The 25455-nt window shown below is 34.4% G+C and overlaps 1 protein-coding gene and 1 pseudogene across 4 annotated transcripts; both read right to left on the bottom strand.

Moving 5' to 3' along the window:
- Positions 1–25455, bottom strand: part of LOC135213432 (sodium-dependent nutrient amino acid transporter 1-like) — an 82941-nt pseudogene that overhangs the window by 50476 nt on the left and 7010 nt on the right.
- On the bottom strand, positions 7342–24480 carry LOC135213095 (mitochondrial ornithine transporter 1-like). Of its 4 annotated transcripts, none has more exons than XM_064246967.1 (8): positions 24462–24480; positions 12087–12213; positions 10946–11032; positions 10350–10591; positions 10011–10157; positions 9396–9576; positions 8929–9078; positions 7342–7786 (listed from the first exon to the last, which is right to left on the bottom strand). In XM_064246967.1, the coding sequence occupies exons 3-8, from the start codon at positions 10992–10994 to the stop codon at positions 7668–7670; spliced, it is 888 nt and encodes a 295-aa protein (XP_064103037.1). In that variant the 5' UTR covers positions 10995–11032; positions 12087–12213; positions 24462–24480; the 3' UTR covers positions 7342–7667. The 4 variants fall into 4 exon arrangements, with proteins under 4 accessions (XP_064103037.1, XP_064103036.1, XP_064103035.1 ...); XM_064246966.1 differs by lacking the exon at positions 24462–24480 and adding an exon at positions 23897–23915; XM_064246965.1 differs by lacking the exon at positions 24462–24480 and adding an exon at positions 19086–19208.

Here is a 25455-nt window from a genome sequence, read left to right as displayed (position 1 = left end):
AAGCATATTTTACTTTAATACGCGGACATAGTTTAATAATTTTTTAGTGTATCAAATATGAAATACAAAACAATTTAGAACTAGTTGAATGGTTTTGGTGAAGAGTAGGAAAATTGGTTAAACTTTTCAAGCAACTGAAAACTTTATTGTAAAGAGTCTGGGAGGTAAATATGAAATGAATATAGTATGTACTAGTTTTAAACAGAAAAAAATATAATAGTATTAATAGACAGGCAATTTGTAGGTTGCTGAAAATGTGTGATGTAAAAGATAAGTAGATCATGGCGACTAACAGATTTATAATGGGAGTAAAGCATGTATTATAATGTAAGCGATTCCACAGGAAAATGATAGTCAGATATCCAAGCGCTTTCGTCTTTACTCAGACATTGTCAAGGAGTTAATGAAGAACAATTGGAGAGAAAGGTCTCAGGTACAAAAGATCAAGAATACCAGATAGTTAATTGTCAAAAGGGTAAAAATTAAAAGCGATAATCCAGGATTATCGGATATCACACGGTCACAAACCTAAACAGATTGACCCTAACCGAAATTACAAAGTTTCTTTACAGTCCAAAAACATGTAAATACGAATATATTAATTTTGTTGCTTATATTTATCTACAACTTTTTTCATTATGAAAGCATCAAGTTTAAATAAACCAAGACTTAAATGTAGAACATTTTTATTATTTGACTCTATGAAACAAGATTCAATGATATTCCTTTTAACTGTGTCATTACATGGGATAAGGCTCTTGCTTGACTCCAGTTAATAGGATGGTCTAAATCTCTCATATGTACGAATAATGCATTCGATATTTGCCCAGTTCTCACAGAATACTGATGCTGTTTGAGACGTTGTGAAAGAGATTTACCGGTTTGTCCGTATAGACTTTTATCACACTTTTTGCAAGGAATTTATATATGCAGCCTGGAAGATCTTTAGGAGAATTTTTGATTACTAAACTCTTGACATTAATATTACTGAAAACAACATTTATGTTAAAAAGCTTTAAAATTCTAGGAATATCTAAAAACCTTTCGTCATAGGGTAATTTTAGAATGTCATGCTTACTAAATTCAAGTTTGTCATTAGTTGAATAAAATGTTTTTCTAGTTCTTTTCCATGCCACATCTACAAAGGTCCTTGGGTATTTAAGTTTCATTGCAATATCATAAATATTTTTACTTTCAGCGTCAATAAACTGCGGGCTACAGACACGTAAAGCCCTTAGAAATCTCCCAGAAAAAACAGAGAATTTAACATTTTGATGGTGATTGGAGTAGTAATGAACAAAAGAGGCAATGTTAGTTGATTTTCGAAAGACTGAAAAGGTGAAATTTCTATCATTTCTATGGACAGTTACATCAAGAAAATTCAAATTACAATTTCTTTTTTCCTCTACAGTAAATTTTATAGAAGGGACTAAATTATAGAGATTATTAAGGATTCCTGGAGATTTTCGTGAACTGGCCAAATACAGAAGATATCATCCACATATCTAAACCAAATAACTTTTTGGGGCAAAATTCTTGGTAAGAGTTTTGTCTCAAAAAATTCCATGTAAATATTGCTATGGACAGGAGATAAGGGATTACCCATAGCCATGCCATACTTTTGTACAAAAAATTCCCCTTATTAAAACAAAATCTACTATCTTTGATACATAACCTTATGAGACTAATGAGGTTTGCCTTACTTAAGGGAATGTCATGACGTTCTAATTCCTCCTCCAAATATTCAAGTAAGTCATCTACAACACTTTTGTAAATAAAGAGACAACATCAAAACTAACCATATTATAATCAAAATTCAAATTTAAACTATTCAATTTGTTTATAAAATTAACATTGTTTTTAACATTCGTGTTAGAAATGTTTCCTACCAAAGGAGTAAGAATTTTTACAAGCCATTTAGATAAATTATACGTCACTGAGCCTACTGAACTAATGATTGGTCTGATAGGGTTATTGATTTTATGTCTTGACTAGACCATACATATAAGGTTGGGATGCACATTGCGGTGTAAACTGTTTAATTAAATGGTCCAAGCCCTTCAAAATGGATTTAATTTGTTTATTAAAATGGGAGTTCACTGTCTGTGTAGGTCAGACCTCAGTTTCGTATAAGTATCAGTATCATTTAGCAATGTCATTATTTTGAAGGGCTTGGACCATTTAATTAAACAGTTTTGAAGGGCTCGGACCATTTAATTAAACAGTTTTTGACCATTTTGAAGGGCTTGGACCATTTAATTAAACAGTTTACACCGCAATGCGCATCCCTACCTTATATGTATGGTTTAGTCAAGACACATAAAATCAATAACCCTATCAGACCAATCATTAGTTCAGTGGGCTCAGTGACGTATAATTTATCTAAATGGCTTGTAAAAATTCTTACTCCTTCGGTAGGAAACATTTCTAACACGAATGTTAAAAGCAATGTTGATTTTATAAACAAATTGAATAGTTTAAATTTGAATTTTGATTTAATATGGTTAGTTTTGATGTTGTCTCTTTATTTCCCTTAAGTATGGCAAACCTCATTAGTCTCATAAGGTTATGTATCAAAGATGGTAAATTTTGTTTTAATGGGGAATTTTTTGTACAAAAGTATGGCATGGCTATGGGTAATCCCCTATCTCCTGTCCTTAGCAATATTTACATGGCAATTTTTGAGACAAAACTCTTACCAAGAATTTTGCCCCAAAAAGTTATTTGGTTTAGATATGTGGATGATATCTTCTGTATTTGGCCAGTTCACGAAAATCTCCAGGAATTCCTTAATAATCTCTATAATTTAGTCCCTTCTATAAAATTTACTGTAGAGGAAGAAAGAAATTGTAATTTGAATTTTCTTGGTGTAACTGTCCATAGAAATGATAGAAATTTCACCTTTTCAGTCTTTCGAAAATCAACTAACATTGCCTCTTTTGTTCATTACTACTCCAATCACCATCAAAATGTTAAATTCTCTGTTTTTTCTGGGAGATTTCTAAGGGCTTTACGTGTCTGTAGCCCGCAGTTTATTGACGCTGAAATTAAAAATATTTATGATATTGCAATGAAACTTAAATACCCAAGGACCTTTGTAGATGTGGCATGGAAAAGAGCTAGAAAAACATTTTATTCAACTAATGACAAACTTGAATTTAGTAAGCATAACATTCTAAAATTACCCTATGACGAAAGGTTTTTAGATATTCCTGGAATTTTAAAGCTTTTTAACATAAATGTTGTTTTCAGTAATATTAATGTCAAGAGTTTAGTAATCAAAAATTCTCCTAAAGATCTTCCAGGCTGCATATATGAAATTCCTTGCAAAAAGTGTGATAAAGTCTATTACGGACAAACTGGTAAATCTCTTTCACAACGTCTCAAACAACATCAATATTCTGTGAGAACTGGGCAAATATCGAATGCATTATTCGTACATATGAGAGATTTAGACCATCCTATTAACTGGAGTCAAGCAAGAGCCTTAATCCCATGTAATGACACAGTTAAAAGGAATATCATTGAATCTTGTTTCATCAAGTCAAATAATAAAAATGTTCTAAATTTAAGTCTTGGTTTATTTAAACTTGATGCTTTCATAATGAAAAAAGTTGTAGATAAATATAAGCAACAAAATTAATATATTCAGTTTTTACATGTTTTGGACTGTAAAGAAACTGTAATTTCGGTTAGGGTCAATCTGTTTAGGTTTGTGACCGTGTGATATCGATAATCCTGGATTATCGCTTTTAATTTTACCCTTTTGACAATTAACCATCTGGTATTCTTGATCTTGTGTTGTACCTGAGACCTTTCTCTCCAATTGTTCTTCATTAACTCCTTGACAATGTCTGAGTAAAGACGAAAGCGCTTGGATTTCTGACTATCATTTTCCTGTGGAATTCGCTTATTTATGAAGTCACGTGCATCTACTGTAATTTTTTAAGCGCATTATAATGTATGTACAGATGAGACTTGAAAAGAAGAAAAAACTCGTTACTAAAGTGTTGATAGACAGATACATTGGACAAGACTAAAGAAGGGAGTGTGAATTACTAAAGCGTTGATAGATAGAATGACTAAAGAAGGTAAGTGTGAATTAAGCCGAGGTAAAAAGTGAAAAATTAGGTGCAGCTGGCATTACTTAACTGGCATGATCAATTTGCATGCTGTTTAGGTTTTGTCATTAGCTCTACATGCCTATAGGAACCTGCCCTCACTAGAGCAGCAACATTATTTATAAATTCCCATGTATGAATTGTAATAATTTCACTGCAGCATACAAGTAAGGAATCAGATTTCAGTATAAACCAACTTATTCAGTTAGAAATTTTCAATCAAAATAATAATGCTATTTTTGAGGACATAAATGAGAAATAACCTGCAAGTGATTAGTCCCATAGCAGGGAAGGAAGAATCAGGGAACCATGTAATAAGTCCCATAACGATACACCAGGTGGATAGTAGCTATATCTGGCTAATACAAAGCGATGGCTTCGGAGTAGTACAGTATAACGCTACCATTAACTGTACCCCCTTGTTAAATTGAAAATAGAATTCAGGCCAAAGGGGAAGAATGAGAATACAAAAACTAAACACTTAGATTAAATTAAAGTTATAGGAATGAAAGGGGTTGTAGCTAGGGGCCACTGCAAAGAACCTTTAATATAGTCTGATTCAGCAAGTACCCAGTCTTAGTAGCTGTACTGCAAGGGAGATATATAAGTGAGAACCATTGACTTAACTTATACCCCAGCCTTGTGCTATGCCTAGTACTAAGACAAGATACTTTTCTGTTGAAGAGAAGCAGAGTACTTACACCTTGTTAAAAAGCTGCCACAGGTCTCAAGGTGTTCATGGACTTGTGGGTGACTTCTTAAGGTGGTGTTCAGGGACCTGCAAGCAACTTCCTATGAGTAGAATGAGGCGAGAGTAGTCCATTTCCAAATGCCTACCACCATTATCTGAACAGTTCCTCCAAAGGGCAATGGGACAATGGAGGGTCCCATGCTCTTGACTCCGTGTCCTCTCACATGCCGATCTCGGCCCCAAGGCTTTTCTTTTGTTTGTAAAGTACCTGGGTTAGGCTGCACGGAACCAGTCATATAACCCACTCAGGGGGATGAATCTCCCAAGAACAAGACTGCTCTTGATGGGGTTAGTTAACTAACAAAGAGAGACCCAATCTTATCAGTCCAAACACCTGGTGCATGGTGAAGCACTGGCTTTTGGTGTAATTTCCCTATCCAATGACTGATATCTTGTTTTATGTTTCATTTTCACTTACTTCAGTTACTGGTTTCTCTGATAATTCTGTTCATTCACATTCCTCTGAAAGTGTAATCCTTACCTGTAGAGTTTCTTTCTTCAAAATTTAATGTAATCTAAAAGACATGTAATAATGAATGATAAAAACAATAATCTCATTTATTATAAATCTGACAAGAACAGCATTCATGATGTAGGCAGACACTTCCAAGCGGTACAATCAGAAAAATATCTATCATATTTCACTTTAATCACAAATAAATGCAGAAAAAGTAGCGACTCCTTTCATATTACAGTACTTCCAACGCACATGGAAGAACATAACTGTTCTCTAAGAATATTTATAAAAAGTCTCTGATTTCATTAAAATACCTTGAAATACACAAAAATTAATTTTCTTAATTTATACCAACATTTTGCTAATTTCCCTACTACTTCTACCTCAGACTCAACATTTTAGGTGTCATATAAATACATTTTATGACAAACAGATGCAGTATACTAACAGCTCCTTATCACAAAACATCTGAATTTGAGTATTTCATTTAAAAAACAATTGCTTTACAAAAACTTTCTCGTCTACTGCAATTACAAACACATACACATGGTTTTCCCATCTGGGTCAGAAGGCACCAATGGTCGGATTGATAATGGTGATGGAATCCTTAAATAAATCATTATTATACATAAAAAAAGTTCACGTACTATAAAGTTCACAAACTAAAATTTTTTTCAGATGTGTTCATCGTTGTATGTAAAGCCACCAAATGAATATATCTGTACATAATCAATAATCATGATCTTGTTTAAAGAACTTTATGCTATAAAATGGCTTTCCATAACAGCCTAGGAAAAATTGCATTAATTTAGAAAGCAATATTGTAACAATGACAAAACAACATAATATACTGAGATATAGAAGTGCAGCCAATCAAAGTCTACAATCATTAGTACCTCATATTGGAGAACATACAATTTCCTTTATCATCCTTCTATAATCAAGTTTTGGATTGAGAATCATTATACAAAAAGCAATAGAGTATCTTAAAATCTTGGACCTGTAATATGTTTCATTATGTGAATAGCTTTTGAGCTTAGTTTGGGTATAGGATGTTTGCAAAAATGAATGCTTATACAAATATATACCACATGAGGATGGAAAATTTAAGAACCACAAAAAAAAAAAAAAAAAAAAAAAAAAAAAAAAAAAAAAAAAAAAAAAAAAAAAGTCTTAAAAGATAAATGGATGTGTGAAGTACAGTTGTTTTAAAGAAAATCTGGCATGCTCAGCTACAATATTTTTCGAAATACTTCCTGGTAGCTGAACACTTAGATTAAATTAATACAAGAAATAAAAACTGTAATTATTGTTAATTAAAATCTGGAAAGCCCTAAAAATTTATGGTAATATAATTCTAAATTCAATTTTTTTTATCATTTCCAAGGAGTGTTTATCTTGAAAACCATTCATCTAAATAGTGCCACACCCATCCATGAGAATTAATGATGTTCAATATACAAATTAATACTGCTCTCATGAAACACAAAATCAAACACTATTTTCATCAAAAGTAGAACTAGAAAATTATTTCAACATCAGCTCTTAAAAACACTAACAAATTTAATAAGGCTGTTATTATCTGGCTGATGACTTTAAGATGAGTTGTTTGCAACAGCACTATTTATGACAGCTAATTCAAACCCATGAAACAATATGATGCAGCAAAATATTATCCCTTATTTCAAAATTTATTTAGCATTCTGTATTCCTGGACTTGTACAATCAAACAAATTAAATTTACGCAGCAGAAATATTTAATGAGAAATTTAACAATTTCAACTGAACAATCTAGGCTAACATAAAGATCAATGACTAAGGAGAAACCTATACAGAATTTTCTCATTTACTGTATCAACTGAACTCCTTTAAATGTGTTTATGAAAATATCTCATGAATGAAAGTTCAACCTCAAAGTGGATTCATTAATGCTAGTTAAAATTAATTTCCATTGTACTGAATTTCACATTTGAACTCACAAAATATAACCTGATTCACCAGACTTCAAAATCTATGATCATGGACAAAAGTTTCTGGTAGTTACCGAGATTTAAAGCTTGTGTAAGTTTCTACACTATGAAGACTGTTTAGCTCATAACCTACTGAGTGACTTATGCAAAATATTTCATTTCAATGTAATCTTCCTTAACCTAAACTGGCACAATGTGACTAATTTGTAGTGACTAAATCAAGCAAACCAAGGATGTTTATATATTAAATGGTTTGGTTTACTAGGTAGAGTAATACCCATTTTCTGGAAAGGTACCTTAACTCCCTTTTTGGGAAGAAATGGAAGACAGGATAAACTGTTAATGAATATTAAAGAAAACTCTCCAATTTAATCCATTAAATTGTGCAAGAATTTCTTTGTTGCTTCATAGGCCAAGAATAATGCAGCAGTGGCTGGAAACGTGCGCACAATTGTAGGTCCCAAACCGTTGTACAGTGCAAGAACACCTGTAAAGACAAATCATTTATCAAAAATGTGCACTTTGTAAATTGATCATATCTGATAAGTTAACATTAGTTTCATTTACTACACAACAGGCAAAACAATAAAAAATTTATTTCAACGTTAATACACACTTAGTGCTCAGTGAACTTGTAAAGGGACAACTGTCCTCTTTTATTCCCATTACCTATATAATTATGAAACAAAACCTAAAACCCTCCACATTTATTTTTGTAATATACTCTTAACTGGTCCAAATTCTGTTCCCAAAAAGTTAGTTGCTACAGTAACAAATTGTCTTGATAATGGTTATTCATTTGGCTATAGCAGCTTATATCAGAATAAACATGAAATGGATTGAACACAAAATGGAAAACTTTTGCATAACTGCAGCAAACAATTGCACATTTGAAAAAGTAAATTCTGATAAGACATATAAATCACTACCTTAAATTTTATTCACATTCTGAACTAAGGTTATGAGACAATGTTTACAAACTGAAATAACTTGTCAGTGTCATATGCTTCTATCAGTACTATCTTTTAACCTGTTCTGGACTACTGATGAAACTCCAGGCAAATTCTTGACTATGAGCATTCTAATTCCTGAAGTACGTTTCAACCTAAACAAAACAAGTTACAAAATACACTGTATATACTGACTATAACTGCAATAATTAATGGTGGTTTACCTACCAATGATAATCCTCTAGACATCCACCATGATAAAAGGATTGTTTTGGAACACAAAACCTAATAACAAACTCAGTCGAATACTTTAAATGGTACAGAATTTACAATTATTACTCCCCTTATGGGATATGACCTAAGGTGTACCTGTGTATCTTACATATCACACTGCAGATGGCACTACAGGGTCTTTTCAGTGTTATTTGGCCTTAGCCTTCATCTTTCCAGTTGTTCCCTTTAGTCTTTTTCCGTCTAACTGTCCATCTTTAACTTTACGTACCTTACTTCAGTCTCATCTCTTATTCAGGATCTAATCTCTCGGGCAACTCCTGTGATCTAGAAGTAACTCAGTGGTCTCTTCAGACTACTTTATTAAAACAACCATTAGCAATAAATGGGAAATTCCACTTCACAAAAGCAATTGGAAAGACGAATTTAAATACATAAAATAGCATACCTTCTTGTCTCACTATATTCTTAAATACTTTCATCATGGGTTCCGTGGATCCTGCTACCTGGATACGAGACTTAACAACATCTGCAGGAAAGATGGCGACCCAAAGAGTGACACCCGCAAAGCCACCTGCCAACATTGTTCTCCAAGGTCCTGCATAAGAAAAATCAAAATGAAATATAACTGTACAAAGCAATATAACTGTACAAAGCATTCAACTTACAATGAAATCAATACTCCTGCATGGTTTTTATAGCAGTTTTATTTCATTATCACTATTTCATAATTATAGTTTGACTAACTCAGTGGTATTACAAATATATTAAAAATTACAATTTGATAAAAAGCCCTTTTATTACAAAAATATCTTCTTTGAAACAAATTTAGTTGAATGATGCTCTCACCAATCTTCAATGAAAACTTTCAGCTTGTTCTAAAAAGTTACATGAAAAATATTTAGATTATCCTACCAATTTCATCTCTTGTTTTTCCCGGTGGTCGCATGAGTTCTCTACTAGCTTCATAACCACCAAAGAAGAAGAAGTAACCTGGCATTTCTCTGGCAAATGTTGAAGTTAAGCCACGGAACATTCCTGGAACACCATCACTCTTTAATATCTGGCGTGTAAGTTGCCAAGGTCCAATGCGATCCTGAAAATTCCACATTCCCTTAGGGCAATGCTTGAAGTACACTAAACAATGATATTTGACAACATTCAGTCACTAGATTACTGTATATCAGCTTCATCAGTAGAGTATGCAGGCTGAATATGGAGTCTCTTCCTATGAAGTTCGTCCTCATGCTTCAAACATTATAGCAAAGGATATATTCCTATTTGACCTTTTGATTTTAAAGTACAAACATGACCCTTGGCTCCACCACTTGAAATATTGAATTCTCACTACTAATAGGCAAATGAGTGGGCATGATGAGCTCCAGGCAGGCAAGGAAGTAGGTCAACTGTTCAATGTCCCTTGATGGTAACTGGGGGCTATAAAATTATACCCATAAAGCTTGTGGAATGCAACAGTAAAATAAATTTCGCATTCTAATCAAGTACTACATCAAATATTGAGTGACTTACCGGTTCTCTGTTCTGTGCCAAAGCCACTTCTCTCAGTGCCTGAAGCTGACACTTCACTAATTCTGTTGGGCACAGGGTGAGTGAAGAAAAGAATGCAGCAAAGAATCCTGCTGTTGCATTACTCAAAACAGACAAGTCTTGGACACTCTGTGAAGAGTTAACAACATAAGAAACATGCATAAATGACTATGTAATTAATGTATAACTGGTCCTATGATAGCAACCCCTCAGAACATTCTGACATTTGTCTAACTTGACATCTGTTGACTGTGAGTAGAAATTGCATTACTACAGAACGCATTAGAATAATTTAATGACACCTAAAATAAAAGTAATTACCTTTGCACCAGTACCATACGCAACTGCTTTCTGGCAGATTCCATAGCAAGCAAATAAAACAGAATTCTCAGCAATATTTGCTGCCAGGGCAGGTACAGTTCCAGCATACAAGCCACGTATGCCGTCTCGTTTGAATGTCTGAAGAAAGCAGCCGACCATTCCTTTGTAAAGTTCTGGGAATGTCTGCATCTTTACTTTTACAGTGTCTAATGGCTGACCAACATACACACAGGCAACTCCTCCTATAAATCAATTATCTAAGTCATTATACTGAACAGGGTATAGAGAGAGTTTAACATGAAATTCTGCAAATAAAATACAGGCCTACTTATAATCAAGCAGTATTAAATTAAAATATTCATAATAGGCTGCCTTTACTGTACTACAATACATTCTTGTTTTTTTTTTATTTACGTACCTATTCATAAGTTTGAAAACTTGGTGAGAAGTAGGTCTTTCAAGGTTTTTCATGTTTTCTGTTCAAACCAATATGTCCATTAATCAAAGTAAATTAAAATTTCTGGACAACATTTAGTATCAATGACAATATAAATCTTCCTGGTAATATAAGTGTTATACTTGTTTTTCATACTTACCCATGGAGCCACCCATGAGGTCAATAAATGCATCCTTGTGATGTTGCATTGTGAAACTGGACAATGATACCTTGTATGGTACAAAATCTGCAAGAGACAAAATGCACATGCTATACTATCTCTATCTCGCTCTCAAATGTATAGTGAATTCAATATTTAACGATATTTGTAGATTGCATTAATGAAAATAATTCTAAGATCCACGTAATTGCTTATATAGTTTTCTATAAATATGAAAAGCATGAGAAACAGAAAGAGCTTAAGGTATGACAAACTAATGTTTTCAAATATAACTAACAACTAATTCAGTATAAATTTGTTACTGTATTTTTTAAAAAATTTATTTACAGATGATAAAATATAATAAATATAAGGTAAAACACTTCAATTTGGATCTAGTGCTACGGTAGAATAAAATAAATAGCACTAATGCCTTTATCACGTGCATTAATCTGGAATGTATTTTGATATTCTTCATGATCTATGTTGCTTGGCACTCACAGCTTCATTTGTGCAAATTAGTTGAATCGAAGACGTTTAATGATATTCTTATCATTTAGTTTTGGTTCCTGTGCAACCAATTTGGGGCAGTGGAGTCATTTTGAATGACATACTATTCACTACTTCGAGAGATAACAAAAAAGAGAATCAAGGACTGTGCCATAGTGCCTCAAACATGCTTTTCTAAGTTTTGATTACGAGTTTCAGGTACACTTCTCTCAACTGACAATTTCCTGTTTTAAAAAGTTATGTTAAACAAGCTAATCATAAAGTTTGTGTTACTCGATGGTTTTTCATAATGGAAATACCGTCCACTTCAGATGTTCTTCTACTCTTAACTTTATCACTTTTTAATAGGAACACTATGCAATATAAGACTTCTGCAAAAGTGTTTTGTTGAAGTTTAAAAAAAATTGTAACATCCAGATTTACTTAAATTTAACAACAATGGAAGCCACCAAGTAAATTTTAACTCAAATAAGTTAATGATAATACTGAAATGGAGAAATACACGCAAACAAAATTAAAATTAAAAAAAGAGTGCACAATCACCATTTAAATATCACTGAAAGTGTTATTTTATGACAATACCTTACTACAAACAATAAATTTTGGCTATTAAAACTTCACTTACACTTACCTTTATTAATAAGAAAGCTTAAATTATAGAGTTGAGTGATGAAAAGGCCTTTTTACAAAATAGCTTCCTCACTCCATGACGACTTCTTGATGTGGTAACAGCATTAACCATCACATGTTTTACTAGCCTGTAATAAGCATCTTTATATTAGCATGCTTATTTTACATAAAATATTCAAAATGTTAGGCAGCAGGGTTATTCATTACAATATCTTAACTCCATAACTAAACCAAACAAAAAAATACAGAGCAATAAATTTATTTATTTAGTATATTTACTAGGTATACTGAATTTACTCACATTAATTTGCTTTGCTAGTGGCTATAAGTTGCAGTCTAGCCTGCTTATTTTTCCTCTCTTTTGTAATCATTAACTATACTTCCGTGATCGTGAAATATATCAGCATTTACATGCTTTTAATACATTTCCACTAGCTTTAAAAGCTGTTGCTAGAAACAACATATTTAAATAGCTACCTATGTTGCAACTTAACCCGATGTTGATGACAAACGCTTTGAGTTGATTGTTTAAGAATGATCTTAAATATACCTAATAGTAAGTCTACTCACTTCATTAACCTACTGATATGCTAAATCAAGAACCAATAGAATTTTACTTAAAACTACTACCTACTATCATATTTGGGCCTTGTGAAATAGGACTAGGTAGGCTAGTACAATTTTCCTGTTTTATAGTAGGCTAGCTAGAGCGTTTAGAATGTTACAGGTACTGGTTCACTCGAAAATGACCTAACCTAACCTAGGGTACCTGCTGTCCTTACCCACGTAGGTATATGATTCTGTGCAGTTGTTGGGTAATTTATGAAAAAAACAGAACGTTGGAAACATTCAAAGCACACATTAGCCTACCTACAACCGTACCAAGTAGTAGTACCTAAAATTACATTTTCAGTTCCAAAATATGATAACTAGTAATGGTTGAAAGTAAAACTTTAATCATGAATCATTGAGCTATTGTGGAATAGGTACTATAGGTAGTATGGGTATGTAGCCTAGTATAGTAGTAACATTTTAGCCTGGCCGGCAGGTTGCCTAGAATCTGGTGGCTTACCAATATGAATTAAATGATGTACAATTATGTACACGGCACATGACTTGCTCAACGTCTTGGAAGCTCGTATAGGGTACAATGCATACGAGACTGCCAATACCCATGCTCAAGTCTAAGGTCTTCATTTTCGTGGGCTGGTTTATCTGACCGTCTAAAACTACCCTATTTTCTGTATGAAATGTCCAATTCATATTTGATTTGTATATAATATAATCGTCCACCACGCTTGCACGGAAGGAAATCATTATTAATTTTCATAATGTCACGTGTTTCACTCTCAAAATCAGAATTTTTGTCTTTTAGCCCGAAGCCAAACACGAGGGGAGTTGTTTATGTTACATGGATGACGCAACTGGTTACGTTTTCTACACATCTAAGCTCTTTTGTAAAGACATTTTCTACATTAACAGGTATTAGTGCTTAGTATTTTCAAAGGAAAAGTAATTTAACTTTTATTTATATAGAGAAATACAGTTCTTAGACAAATACCGCCAAATGAATCTAGTATTTAATCACATTGTGGTAATCGCATTGCAGGGATCAACACCTTTATTTTTAGTTTATTTCTTCACTAGCAATACTTGGGCCTCTCACTGCCTGTGCTGACATAAGGCCCGCTTAATCTTTACTGATCAAATAATTCTCATTTACTTTACCTTAAAATACTGTATTAATCTGCATCCCAGATTAAAGAAGACTGAATGAACGGTTTCACACTTAACACAAAATCAAATAGAAAAATAGTTTCCAGCAAGTCTTCTTCATCTGGGATGGGATTGCTATCAGCCCAACTGATATTCAGTTGCTCTCTGTCTGTGCAGGCAACGCTTACTTTTCATGTTGGTCTTCCAGAACCAAGTAAACACGGATTGACAAGGCTCTCTCTCCCCTTAGTTTTGCATAAAATATTCGAGCCTAAGTCTCGTTTTCGTTGAGCTTGTTTATAGTAGCACATTCTCATTAAGCTATTTAGAAGCCATCTACTGCATTAACTCTTCCATCATGTTTTCAGTTTTATAAAATGTTGACTACTTCATTCGTGAAAAGTTTTAGTATAAAACAGATTCTTCTCATAAATGGTGTTAAAGACAAAAACAAAACATAATATTTCGCTAACACATTCATCCTCTAACTGATGGATGAGACATTTACTTTGAAAACATAATTGGTTGCTCAAAGAACTGAAGAGAAGCAGGTGGTACTTTGGCGTGTTATCTATGTTTCACCTTCTTCGAAATGCAAGTACTACACACAGTAACTACAGTTATCAATCTACATCGAAAAAAAATAGCGTCGGATCACTTCATTCTCTTTCCCATTTTATTTCTATGATTTTCATGAAATGAAACATCAAAACAAGTGTTGCTAGATATGTTTTTAGCTGAAAACTTCAACTTCTTACACAATACGACATCCGTCGTCCATTTCGGAAGCAGTCTTACGCCACAGGACGAGCAAAACCACCGAGAGAGCTCGGCACGATCGAGTCGAGGTCTAGAGACACACGAGTTATCTTGAAGTCATTCATGCTTTCGTATAACTATAAGTGGATGAAACTCACCCTTTCCTTCCTTTGCTCTACTTTCTATACATCGTATCCTATGCGTTGTATGTACACAGTAGTTGTAAGGAGTTCATTTATCTGATTTTCGATGATAAAGTGCCAAAAGCTTATTATTATTATTATTATTATTATTATTATTCTTATTATTATTATTATTATTATTATTATTCAGGAATTATACCCTTGTTTATACGGAACATTCCTACAGAAGCCACTGACTTGAAATTCAAGCTTGCAAAGAATTTGGCGTTCATTTGGAGGACGTCACAGAATTTGGCGTTCATTTGGAAGAAGCCACAGAAGATAACAGGAAATACAGAAAGGAGAGATCAGTTATTATAAGAAAAAGAAAAAATAATGAGTAAATAAAAAAAATGCATAAACATATCAATGAACTAGTAAAACAGAAAATAAAAGTTACAAACTTTGCCACTATTCGACATCCTTATCTCTCTCCAAATGAATTCACAAGTAGGCCATGCTGCTTATACGAATAATCTAGGAAAAAATCAGTAAACCAGATGAATGTGTAAATGACAAAGGGTATTACGTCATTCTCTTCCGACTAATGCCCGCATGACGCAACATGCCTAAAAGGAAACCCATTTAACAGGTTAGTCTTTATCATTTCCTTATTCATAATGATACCAAGTCTAAAGCAGTGCGTAGCACCGCGGCCTCCAAGTTAAATGACTGCCATCGGAATCTTCATCATTTATTCTTCATTACAGCAATGAAGATGTGATTTATTTCATTTATTATTAACGCCTTTATCACAGTATACAGGAACCAGCCAGTCCAATTCAGAATAGGCCCTCACACACAGGGATCGATCTATGGGTTCTCGTTAGTCAACTGAGATTGTGCAACTGTAACCACTGGACACGGGGATGATAGGAATTGTATACTATAATCTTAACTGGTAAAGGAGTAATACACAATCTCAAAGAACCTCGATGACGGAGGAAGTTATCAGCTCGATCTCACGCGGGTTAAATGAATGAACTTTTATCTCGTATCAAAACGAAAATCACATTGTTAATTTTAAGTGTTATTCTTGAAGGTTTTTATCATTGTGTGTGTGTGTGTGTGCTCTTTCCCTCAAGATAGAACCCAATTCAATGTTTAGGTCCACAGATGAGAGAGAGAGAGAGAGAGAGAGAGAGAGAGAGAGAGAGAGAGAGAGAGAGAGAGAGAGAGAGTGGGGGGGGGGGGGGGATATGAACTCAACATTCTTTCCTCTTACGGTGTAAAGATCAAGTGAGAGTAGTTCCTCAGTTGTCAACCATAATTGCACCACGACGAGAGAGAGAGAGAGAGAGAGAGAGAGAGGAGAGAGAGAATGTTAAGTTATTAAGACAAATATACAGGGAAAATCCGAACGCTGATAGAGTGTTACAGTAACCGACTGCAAGCATGCTTCTTGCACTAGTAACAGTCTGTCATGAACCAAATACTGGTTTTGCTTGCGAGTACAAGATTAGAGCTATTAATCGACACATGCAGCAACTCTCTCTCTCTCTCTTTCAGTTTGACTTCAGGCTAATGTATGTTACGTTCAGTGGTCTAAATTCACACAATAACACTTTCATTCACACACACACACTATATATATATATATATATATATATATATATATATATATATATATATATATATATATATATAGAGAGAGAGAGAGAGAGAGAGAGAGAGAGAGAGAGAGAGAGAGAGAGAGAGAGAGGATTAAAATAGAATGGCCTTATCGATTAGTTCATTACAGAAGAATAGTGTCAGCTGCTTCTAAACCCTTGAGTTTTTCACGCTCGGTGAGAATATCTCTACAAACGAACACATCTTTCAAGAAATAAACAAACAATTCAACAGCAAAATTTCCGTTTGCATTTTTTGCACATGGAAATGATTTTTCGGCATTTTCTTTTTATGCATGAAAGTAGATGTGATACATAACGAAGAGCAGGTCACCTTGACGTGAGATCAAGTTGCGCGGGAAAGAGATTGAAAAATCTGAAGCCTAAAATCAAGCTGTTTCTAATGAAGTCAAACACAGAGACTATATATATACATATATATTATATATTCGTGTGTATGTACAAGCGAATCACGAAAATTATGAACGCGATGAATGTATAAATGAATATTTATCGCATCGCCGTTATTTTATATACGCAAACATTAAGCACGGTATTTACTTCCGAGGCAGAGCGAATTGGATATTGAACGACATTTGTAGACACACACACACACACACACACACACACACACACACACACACACACATATATATATATATATATATATATATGAATATATATATATATATATATATATATATATATATATATATATATATATATATATATATATATATATATATATATATATACTTAGCAAAATATGACGCAGATTTCTTATATATATGTATATGTATATATATATATATATATATATATATATATATATATATATATATATATATATATAAGTAAATACCACGACAGGTAACACGTGATGCCCTAAAGATCGACAGGTAATGCCCTAAAATATGTATATACCACGAAAGGTAACACGTGATGCCCATAAAATCGACAGGTAATGCCCATAAAATATGTATAGAACCAACGAGGGAAAATATATATATAAAATCCTGACAAAAAATAAAAAGGCTTTCCAAACCAGGTCAGTTTCTCGATGACCACAGGTACCTAAGTCAGATTCAAGAAAAAGAGATTAATACAATCTTCTCTGGATATTTCTAAGGGCATAGGTATTAACGTGGATTACTGTGGCGGCCTTTGACCAGTCAAGACACTGACCATAGCTAAGCCAAAGTATTGTTTGTGTAGACCCTTTTGAGACAACAATCTTATGTTGTGTTGTTTTCATACGTTTGGTCCAGATAAACACATCTACATTATATTATTATCGGCCATGGGAGCATTTTGAATTAATATATTTTTCAGAGTGGTCTTAGATTTAAAAGTGACACATATTTAATTTTCTTGAGAATGGAATGATATTAAAAAAAAACATTCAAGAATGTTATTAAGATGGCATACCAATGCTGAGAAACGAACATGTGTAATTTTCTAATATATACTGCATATAAAAAAAATCTTAATTAAAAGTGTCGCTATGGACGATATCAACTGAATGCTCGGTATCCTGTTTCAGAATGTAACTTAATTTATTTTCACCAAACATCTATAAGCAGTATATAAAAAATAAAATTGTATATAAAATGCAGTCTCAATAGGGTATGTACAAATATTACCCAGGCCATCCACTGGCCTAAACTGGTCAGTGTGTTAACTGGGCAAAGGTCAACACAATAACATCCCAGAAGCAGTGTGTAATTCAATCTACAAGCGGACGAAATTTAAAGATTAGCACTGGTCTGTTTTCCATCGATCCTTGATAATCTTTTCGTTTGAAATTCGACTTATCTGAGGTCACCAGCAAACTGACCTTTTACAGGAAGCCGTGTATTGTCACTACAGCCAAAGTTTTCACACACACATACTAGCTATATAATATATATATATATATATATATATATATATATATCTATATATATATATATATATATTATATATATATATATATATGCCTATAAAATATTTTTGTTAAAACAATTCCATCTACCTAATAGGAAGGCCATAAAAACATCCTTTTTGTGATTTTATGTGTTACCTTTAATATACATACATAAATTCATACATACATACACACACACACACACACACACACACACACACACACACACACACACACACACACACACACATATATATATAATATATATATCTATATATATATATAGATATATATATATATATATATATATATATATATATATCTTCAGGAGTACCCTGAAGATGTCTTTGGAATAAAAGTTGAAAATCTTGGTACCTCTTTCTTTCATTTTCACGTGAGGATATCTTATACATTTCGCCTACGGGACCACTGTGGAATTGCAAGATATATATATATATATATAGATATATATATATCTATATATATATATATATATATAATTAGAGAAGTATATTATATATATAGTAATATATATTATACGTGCATGTGTGTGTGCATGTTGATAAACCCACACCTGCATGTTTGTGATTATGCAGTATGTTAATTCCGACTAGTACTACAATTATGTAATAAACAGGGTTTCATAAGCATATCCAGAGAGATTCACAAGAAATTATCTAAATATCAAAACCCACAAAAAAAAACATAGGAAATTGTTAACAGTAAAAAGAAACATGCAAGAATCTGCGTTATATTTTGCTAAGTAATTATCATTTCTTATCTAAAGCCATTCCACAGTCCGAATTTGTAAACAAGAATGCACTTACTTCTCTGGTGGGACAAACTGCACTATCACTTATCCACGTTCAGTCCTGTCTGTCACAAGCAAAACAAATGTTCATATCACTGAACAAATAATTGTCATCAAACTGATTGTTTAACCTAAACGTTGTCGAGCAGATTGTTAAACGTAGATGAGTCCGGTTCAGTTGTAGGTATATACGTCTAGGTAGGAAAGAGACCATAGCAGTACTGACTCAAAGTTTCTGTTTCGAAGTCAGCACTCTCTGCGCGCCGGCCGGAGGCCGTAGAAGAGAGAACCCTGGAGGTGCCAACGTTTAATTTTGGCGTCACCGAAGTGAAACTGTTCATTCGGTTATTTCTCGGCCTCGTACGAATACGGTTACCTCATACTGCATACGCTAGATTGAAACGTGACCTTGACTTCCAGTTGGTGAGGAAAGCAGGGGAAAGAAAGAGAGAAAGAGAAGGCGATCTTTCCCCTCAAATTTGGGTATAGGCTTTTGTGACGTAAGGATCATGCGGGCACGGGTGCCAGTGTGGCATAAACGTATTTTCAATTTTTTTTTACCACTAATTTCAACTCAGTTTGGATTGTGGCAACAAGAGGGAGGAAAGGTGTGCTTTACCGTAGCCTTTTTTGCCTATGCACATCCATCATAAAATAGCAACCTGTAGGCTATTCCATATTTTAATCTATACTGAAGCGCTTCTTAAATTCCCAAGTAAACTCTACGTAGACCACAATGCGCTCGTAGAACACTCCCAAGACTGACCAATGAGACATCAGAAATCTTATGACGTCATGGCAACTTACAACCAGTTTATGTAATTTCAGAAATTTATTTAAAGAGTTCTTCTGAGCACTAGCTTAGGCTTACCAATGATATTTTTGCTATAAATGCTATTTACAGATAAGATTCTTGACTTGACGTATATCTTAATCGGGCTATATAAATTATTTGATTATTTATGAAGGTCTACAGCCTAAGACGAGGGGAAGTCTAATAATAGAAAGAAAATTTAGACTAATATAACCTGTACCCAATATACAATTTCAAAGTCCAAATGCTGATTTGCTAAATTATATAGAAACATCTGCTTGGACGAGAGCTTTATTTTTTTTTTTATAGAATTTAATAATGGCATCTCCTTCCTAAACAGAACGCAACCGAAACTTTCCCATTTTTGTTTGTCTATTCTGTAGAACGACGCATGCAGTGACCTCGAAATAGCACTGGCAAGAATGACCCACTTGGCAACTGTCCACTAACCCTGAACAGGAACTTTTTTCCTTTTTGTGTGTGTGTGTGTGTGTGATTACTTATTCATGTTGTTGTAAAAATGCTACCATCATGAAATTTTAAACACTTGATTTTCTCACGATATCTCTTATCACCGTGCTGGTGAGAAGTTGAGGCACGCCACAAATTGTCTTCTTGTTTTGTCGAGAACTTTTATGAATTAGGACTTAACGAGAATAACAGGGTAGACGAGATAAAAATATCGAAGGCTCCTTGATGAACCATCTTAGTTGTGCAGAGAACGTCAGCACACAGACGTCAGTGAGAGAACGTACGATGCCAAATAATACAAAATAAGACCAAGGCTGCCAAATGTCTATTTGATGGCACATTTCCTTTTCCATTTTTGTATGGCTGTGATTTAAACTATCGTAAAAACTATCACCTGTGCATCTTCAATGAAATAAACGTACTACACTTCAAAAATATGTAAATGTAAACTGCAGATACTGATACTAGCACGTTACTGAACACGGAAACATTAAACAGACACATATAAGTACCAACTGTAACCAGTTATGTAAACTCAGGCCATTATACTGACAGCAATAGTGCCAAGACCATAGAAAACACGCCTGTTCAATGTTGCGCAGACGCATTTAAGAGTGTGGTTATGGCCAAGGTCATTCGTGAATTTAAGAGTTGATAAACTTTCAAGGCTCATCATCTTTTAACCGGTTCACTCTACATGTTTTGTCTCAAACCACAAGTATCGTTCTCTTCCTGTTTCCGTGTTTTTTCTGAGTCCTGCGTCCTAGTATTGAGAATAGGCCTATCATTTACAGGGCTCTGGTTCGGCACAAGTCATTGCAGGATCCTGTCAGATTAAGGTGAAAAGCCTTTAAGGAATAACCTGACTCGAAATAGAAACCGTATTGAAAATAGAGGAATGAAGCAATTCTGACAATGATTATTTGTGAGAGTAAACTAATAAACGTCTTACCATTTTTGGGATAGTTCATTTGAGCTGAAAGCTATGCAAGGCTACAGTGCATTCTGGGAATAAAATAGTTCAGTGCTAATGAGTTCTCTCTCTCTCTCTCTGTCTCTCTCTTAACGGGAAATGGTTATACTTTTCTGAACCAAGCTAGGTCACTTAAAAAAAGTAGCGAGTTCCACATTCACTATAGGATTATATTATAGGCCTAACTTGAGCACAGAAACTGTTGATGTATACCTTAGAACGAAAAAAGAAAAGTCTGTCTAGAATGTCATGAAACATCGAGTAGGTTTGCGACGATGCCAAACTTCTCAAGACTTTTAATCTGACTCAAGCTAATCCCAGCGTCCTTCCATTTCGGGTCCTTTAATACGGTCGTAAAATTTCCTTTTTAATCCCATAATCTGCATCTTTCCAGTCACACAAAAGCTGAATTGTTGTTGTGGATTAAGTTGACCTTGTGTTTCGAAAACAGCTCATAAAGTTGATTGGTTTATTTTAAAAACATTCATGTAAAAAAATTTTTTTAGGAAGAGTTCGAGCACCATATAAAGTACGGGAGACAAGTAAGTGTCCTTTAATACATATCAGTTTTTTTACAACTTTTAAGAGATCCATCTCAGATGAAAATAAAAATTTAACGTTCCGTACCCTACTATCAATCTAGTTCAGTACAATACTGGAATCTTAATATACTAAATGTTTTCGAGCTTTATTACTCATAAGCTTTAACTTTTATTCTTTGAAATAATTTGAGGTACTTGTGGACATTAAATATTACTTCTCGTGTCTGAGCACTTAATTGCTGCCATGGGAGCCTTCCATCTTAAACCGTCAGCTTGGGTATCAGAACCAAAGTAATCAGCTACTTAACCTTCCTGACCTGAGACAGAGAGAGATGTGGCAAAGTGTATGCCAAATCTTCACTGTTTTTTCGCCTTAAGTGAGATTAAATGAATGAAATTGGGCAAAGCGGCAACGTCGGAATCCTACTCTATGTTTCATGACATTCTGGACAGACTTTTTTTTATACATAGGCTACTAATTAGGATGGTCGATCTCTGGTGGAACTGAAAACGGCCATGTAGACTATGAACGGTCTACCTGCGTGTTTTTCCTTTCTAACAGTTTCCCCGTGTTCAATACTAGCCCGTCGGGGGTCAAATGTTCCTAAGTGCATTTTACCACATTCGATCCCCGAGGGGATAGTACTAAAAGATTACGGGCTGCTCTATGAGCAAGAGCCCGTGCTGGCATAAGGCCATTTGACTCCCGACGGACTAGTTCAAAACACGGCGAAACTGTAGAGACACGCAGGTAGACCACCGTACGTAGTCTACACGGCCGTTTTCAGTTCCACCAGAGATCGACCATCCTAATTAGTAGTCTAGTGTCATTGTCTTTCCATTTTCAATACTTCTCTGTGGAAATATTCCGATTCACAGCAACTTTACCCTATCTCTTCGCCTCTTCCACTGATCCATCAGGTTATCCTAATATGAAACATTTTCTAAGTACAGAAGTGGGGTTATCAAAATTTTTTATATATAAATCCTTTAATGACTTTAGGTGTCACATTTGAATATCAACTATCCACTTCCTGCTGAGATGACGTCATTCTTATAAACAGCCTGAACGCATAAGCAGCAAAGCTCATTATTTCAATCAAAATTCCAGTCACGAATGTTTTATTTCGACATTTTCGTCAGTGGTGTCCCCTTAATACCACTTGTTGCCTTCTTTAAATCGAGAACCCGCCATGAATCTAATCTAAGTCTCAAAAATTATATGTCGAAATAAATATCCTTTAAACTCGAACTGAAAAGATGATATTGGCCAAGCCTCTAATTTTTCAATACTTTTAGTTATTTGCTTTTTGGACACTCGATTCTTTTTGGTTTATAAATATTTGTTTGACTTTTATTTGGTCTAATTACGGTTCCGCATACACATTCTACGTATGGGCTTTCTCCGAAGAATAGACTCAAGAATGTGAGTTTTTTTACCCTTTCCGTGTACGATTAGTGAATTTGAACAGCGCTGGGAGAGCACCTGAATACGTTGTTGTACGATCTTAGGGAATGGAAACAAGATAGAATAAAAACCTGTACGTCAGTCCACTAATAGTCTGTTCCATCATAGGCATAAGTAATGGACACGCGGAACGTCTGTGACCTTTTGATGACCCGGATGATATGGCCATTTCCCCCCAGAAAGTACGATTCGAGAAAGTTTCTGAATCGTCACTGAACAATGAATGCAGTTCCTTCCCTGTGCATCTAATCGTTTTCTGGTGACGGTTCAGATCATTGTTAGGAACTATGGCTGTAAGCAAAGTTATGTGAGTGTGTGTTTATGTGTACGCATGAGTGTGTTTTCAGTCTAGCGCCATCCGTATTTTTGTCTTTGTAGACAATCGCATGGTTCCTGCACATTTGAGTTACGCCAACTCTTTGCTCCGAACAAGATAAAAAGAAACCGACATGAACACTGCATTACGTAATCCTGATGGATGGTTACTCAGTACAAATATTCGTCTTAAAAAGCGGCACGAAACTAAGCTGTAAGGAGAATTGTACGAAGAATAGAATACCATACAAGCCGATATAGCTGAAGTCCTATGAGTGTCGTCGTGGTAAAAACTTGGAGCTTCAAATCAATGTACAGCTTCAAGACCGAGTAGAAACATCACTGATTACGTGAATTCCGTAACTGGATTAATGCACCCCCAGTTTTACTTAGATTTTGATCTTATTCTTCGGTTGTTACACACGATTATCCAATTGTATTATACTTTTACTTGACATTTCATAACATTAGGGCCTAACTATCTCCGACGAGAGGGTTTTATTGGCGGCTGAGTTCGTTTGTTTGTTAAAAAAAGCTACACAAATTTATGAATGAATCTTCACGAAAATATTACCAAAAGAAAAAGACTGGGAACACGTCAATTGATTTCAGGAGAGATAAACAATGTAACTTTTGGGGAAAAGGTACCTTACGGTAGAGGTCTGCTCAGTCTATAATATTATAGAAGTTACAAATGAACAATAGCTTTTGACAGGCTTGGAAAATGCTAGTTTTGGCCTAAGAGTTTATCCTGTAATGTCATTCAGCTGGGCTACAAACGTTCTCAGTAAAATAGCCATAGTACTTACTTGAATAAGAATTTTGAACTTTGTGAGAGGAATGACGCCGTTAGAGCCAAAGCCTAAGATTCGTACAAACCAGGAAGTTCCTGAATCGTCCCACTATAATTCATCCTGCCTTGTAATACTCTGCGTACCGTGGTCACTTTCAGACTCGTCATATTTTTGACATTTGACGCCATAGACACTCACGCAAACAATTCCAGTTGTTTTCGTTCACCCAGCAATAACTTTATTCCTACATTATACGAACAGAAATGCGTTTTTTTTTATTAGAATAAAATTTCTAGTCTTATAGATATAGTATTACACGAGAGAATGGCAAGAGAGAAAGTAATTTCCAGAGTGATATAGGAAACATTTAATAAATTTACGTAGAGTTTGAACACCCAGAAAGAAGTCAAGGAAAAAACTAAAGTTTTAATCCAAAACTTAAGCACTACCACTGACAAATAATTTGTAGTAATTGGTTTTTAAATTACATAAGTAAATTTAAAAATTATATTGATATTAGGTTTCAAAACCTCATAAAAATAAAAGAAATCTAGTTCCAATAATATAGCTTCTTATAGGACGTCATACACGGACGAGGAAAAGTCGACGGACTCGCCGATGAACGAAAACGTTGATGAGCGCGGCGCGCCTCATCTCCAAGGCCGGTGCTCATTGAATAACATGAATGAATAACATGAAACTAATGTCGATGTATGTAGGGCTATTGTTGTTTTGCAGCTGAACATTAACAGGAAACCGTTATGGACTTATACACGTACAACGAAAGAGAGAACTTTAATATCTTGCTTATAGGTGCATGACCCTGTATTATTAGTAGGCCTATGTTTTCCAAGATCACCGATCATGGACGTGACTTTAAACCTTGACAAGAATAGTTTTTATTTAACGACAATCCATACACAAACAAAAGACTGAGAGAGGAGAGGAGACGAGAGAGAATTTTGCAGAGTTGTATAGCTACTCACCCCAATTGGGTAATTTTTCTTTA

This window comes from Macrobrachium nipponense, chromosome 42 (genome assembly GCF_015104395.2).
Source record: "Macrobrachium nipponense isolate FS-2020 chromosome 42, ASM1510439v2, whole genome shotgun sequence".
Classification (NCBI taxonomy): Eukaryota; Metazoa; Arthropoda; class Malacostraca; order Decapoda; family Palaemonidae; genus Macrobrachium; species Macrobrachium nipponense.
The sequence above is the reverse complement of the archived record's forward strand: the minus strand, read 5'-3'. Positions and strand labels throughout refer to the sequence as shown.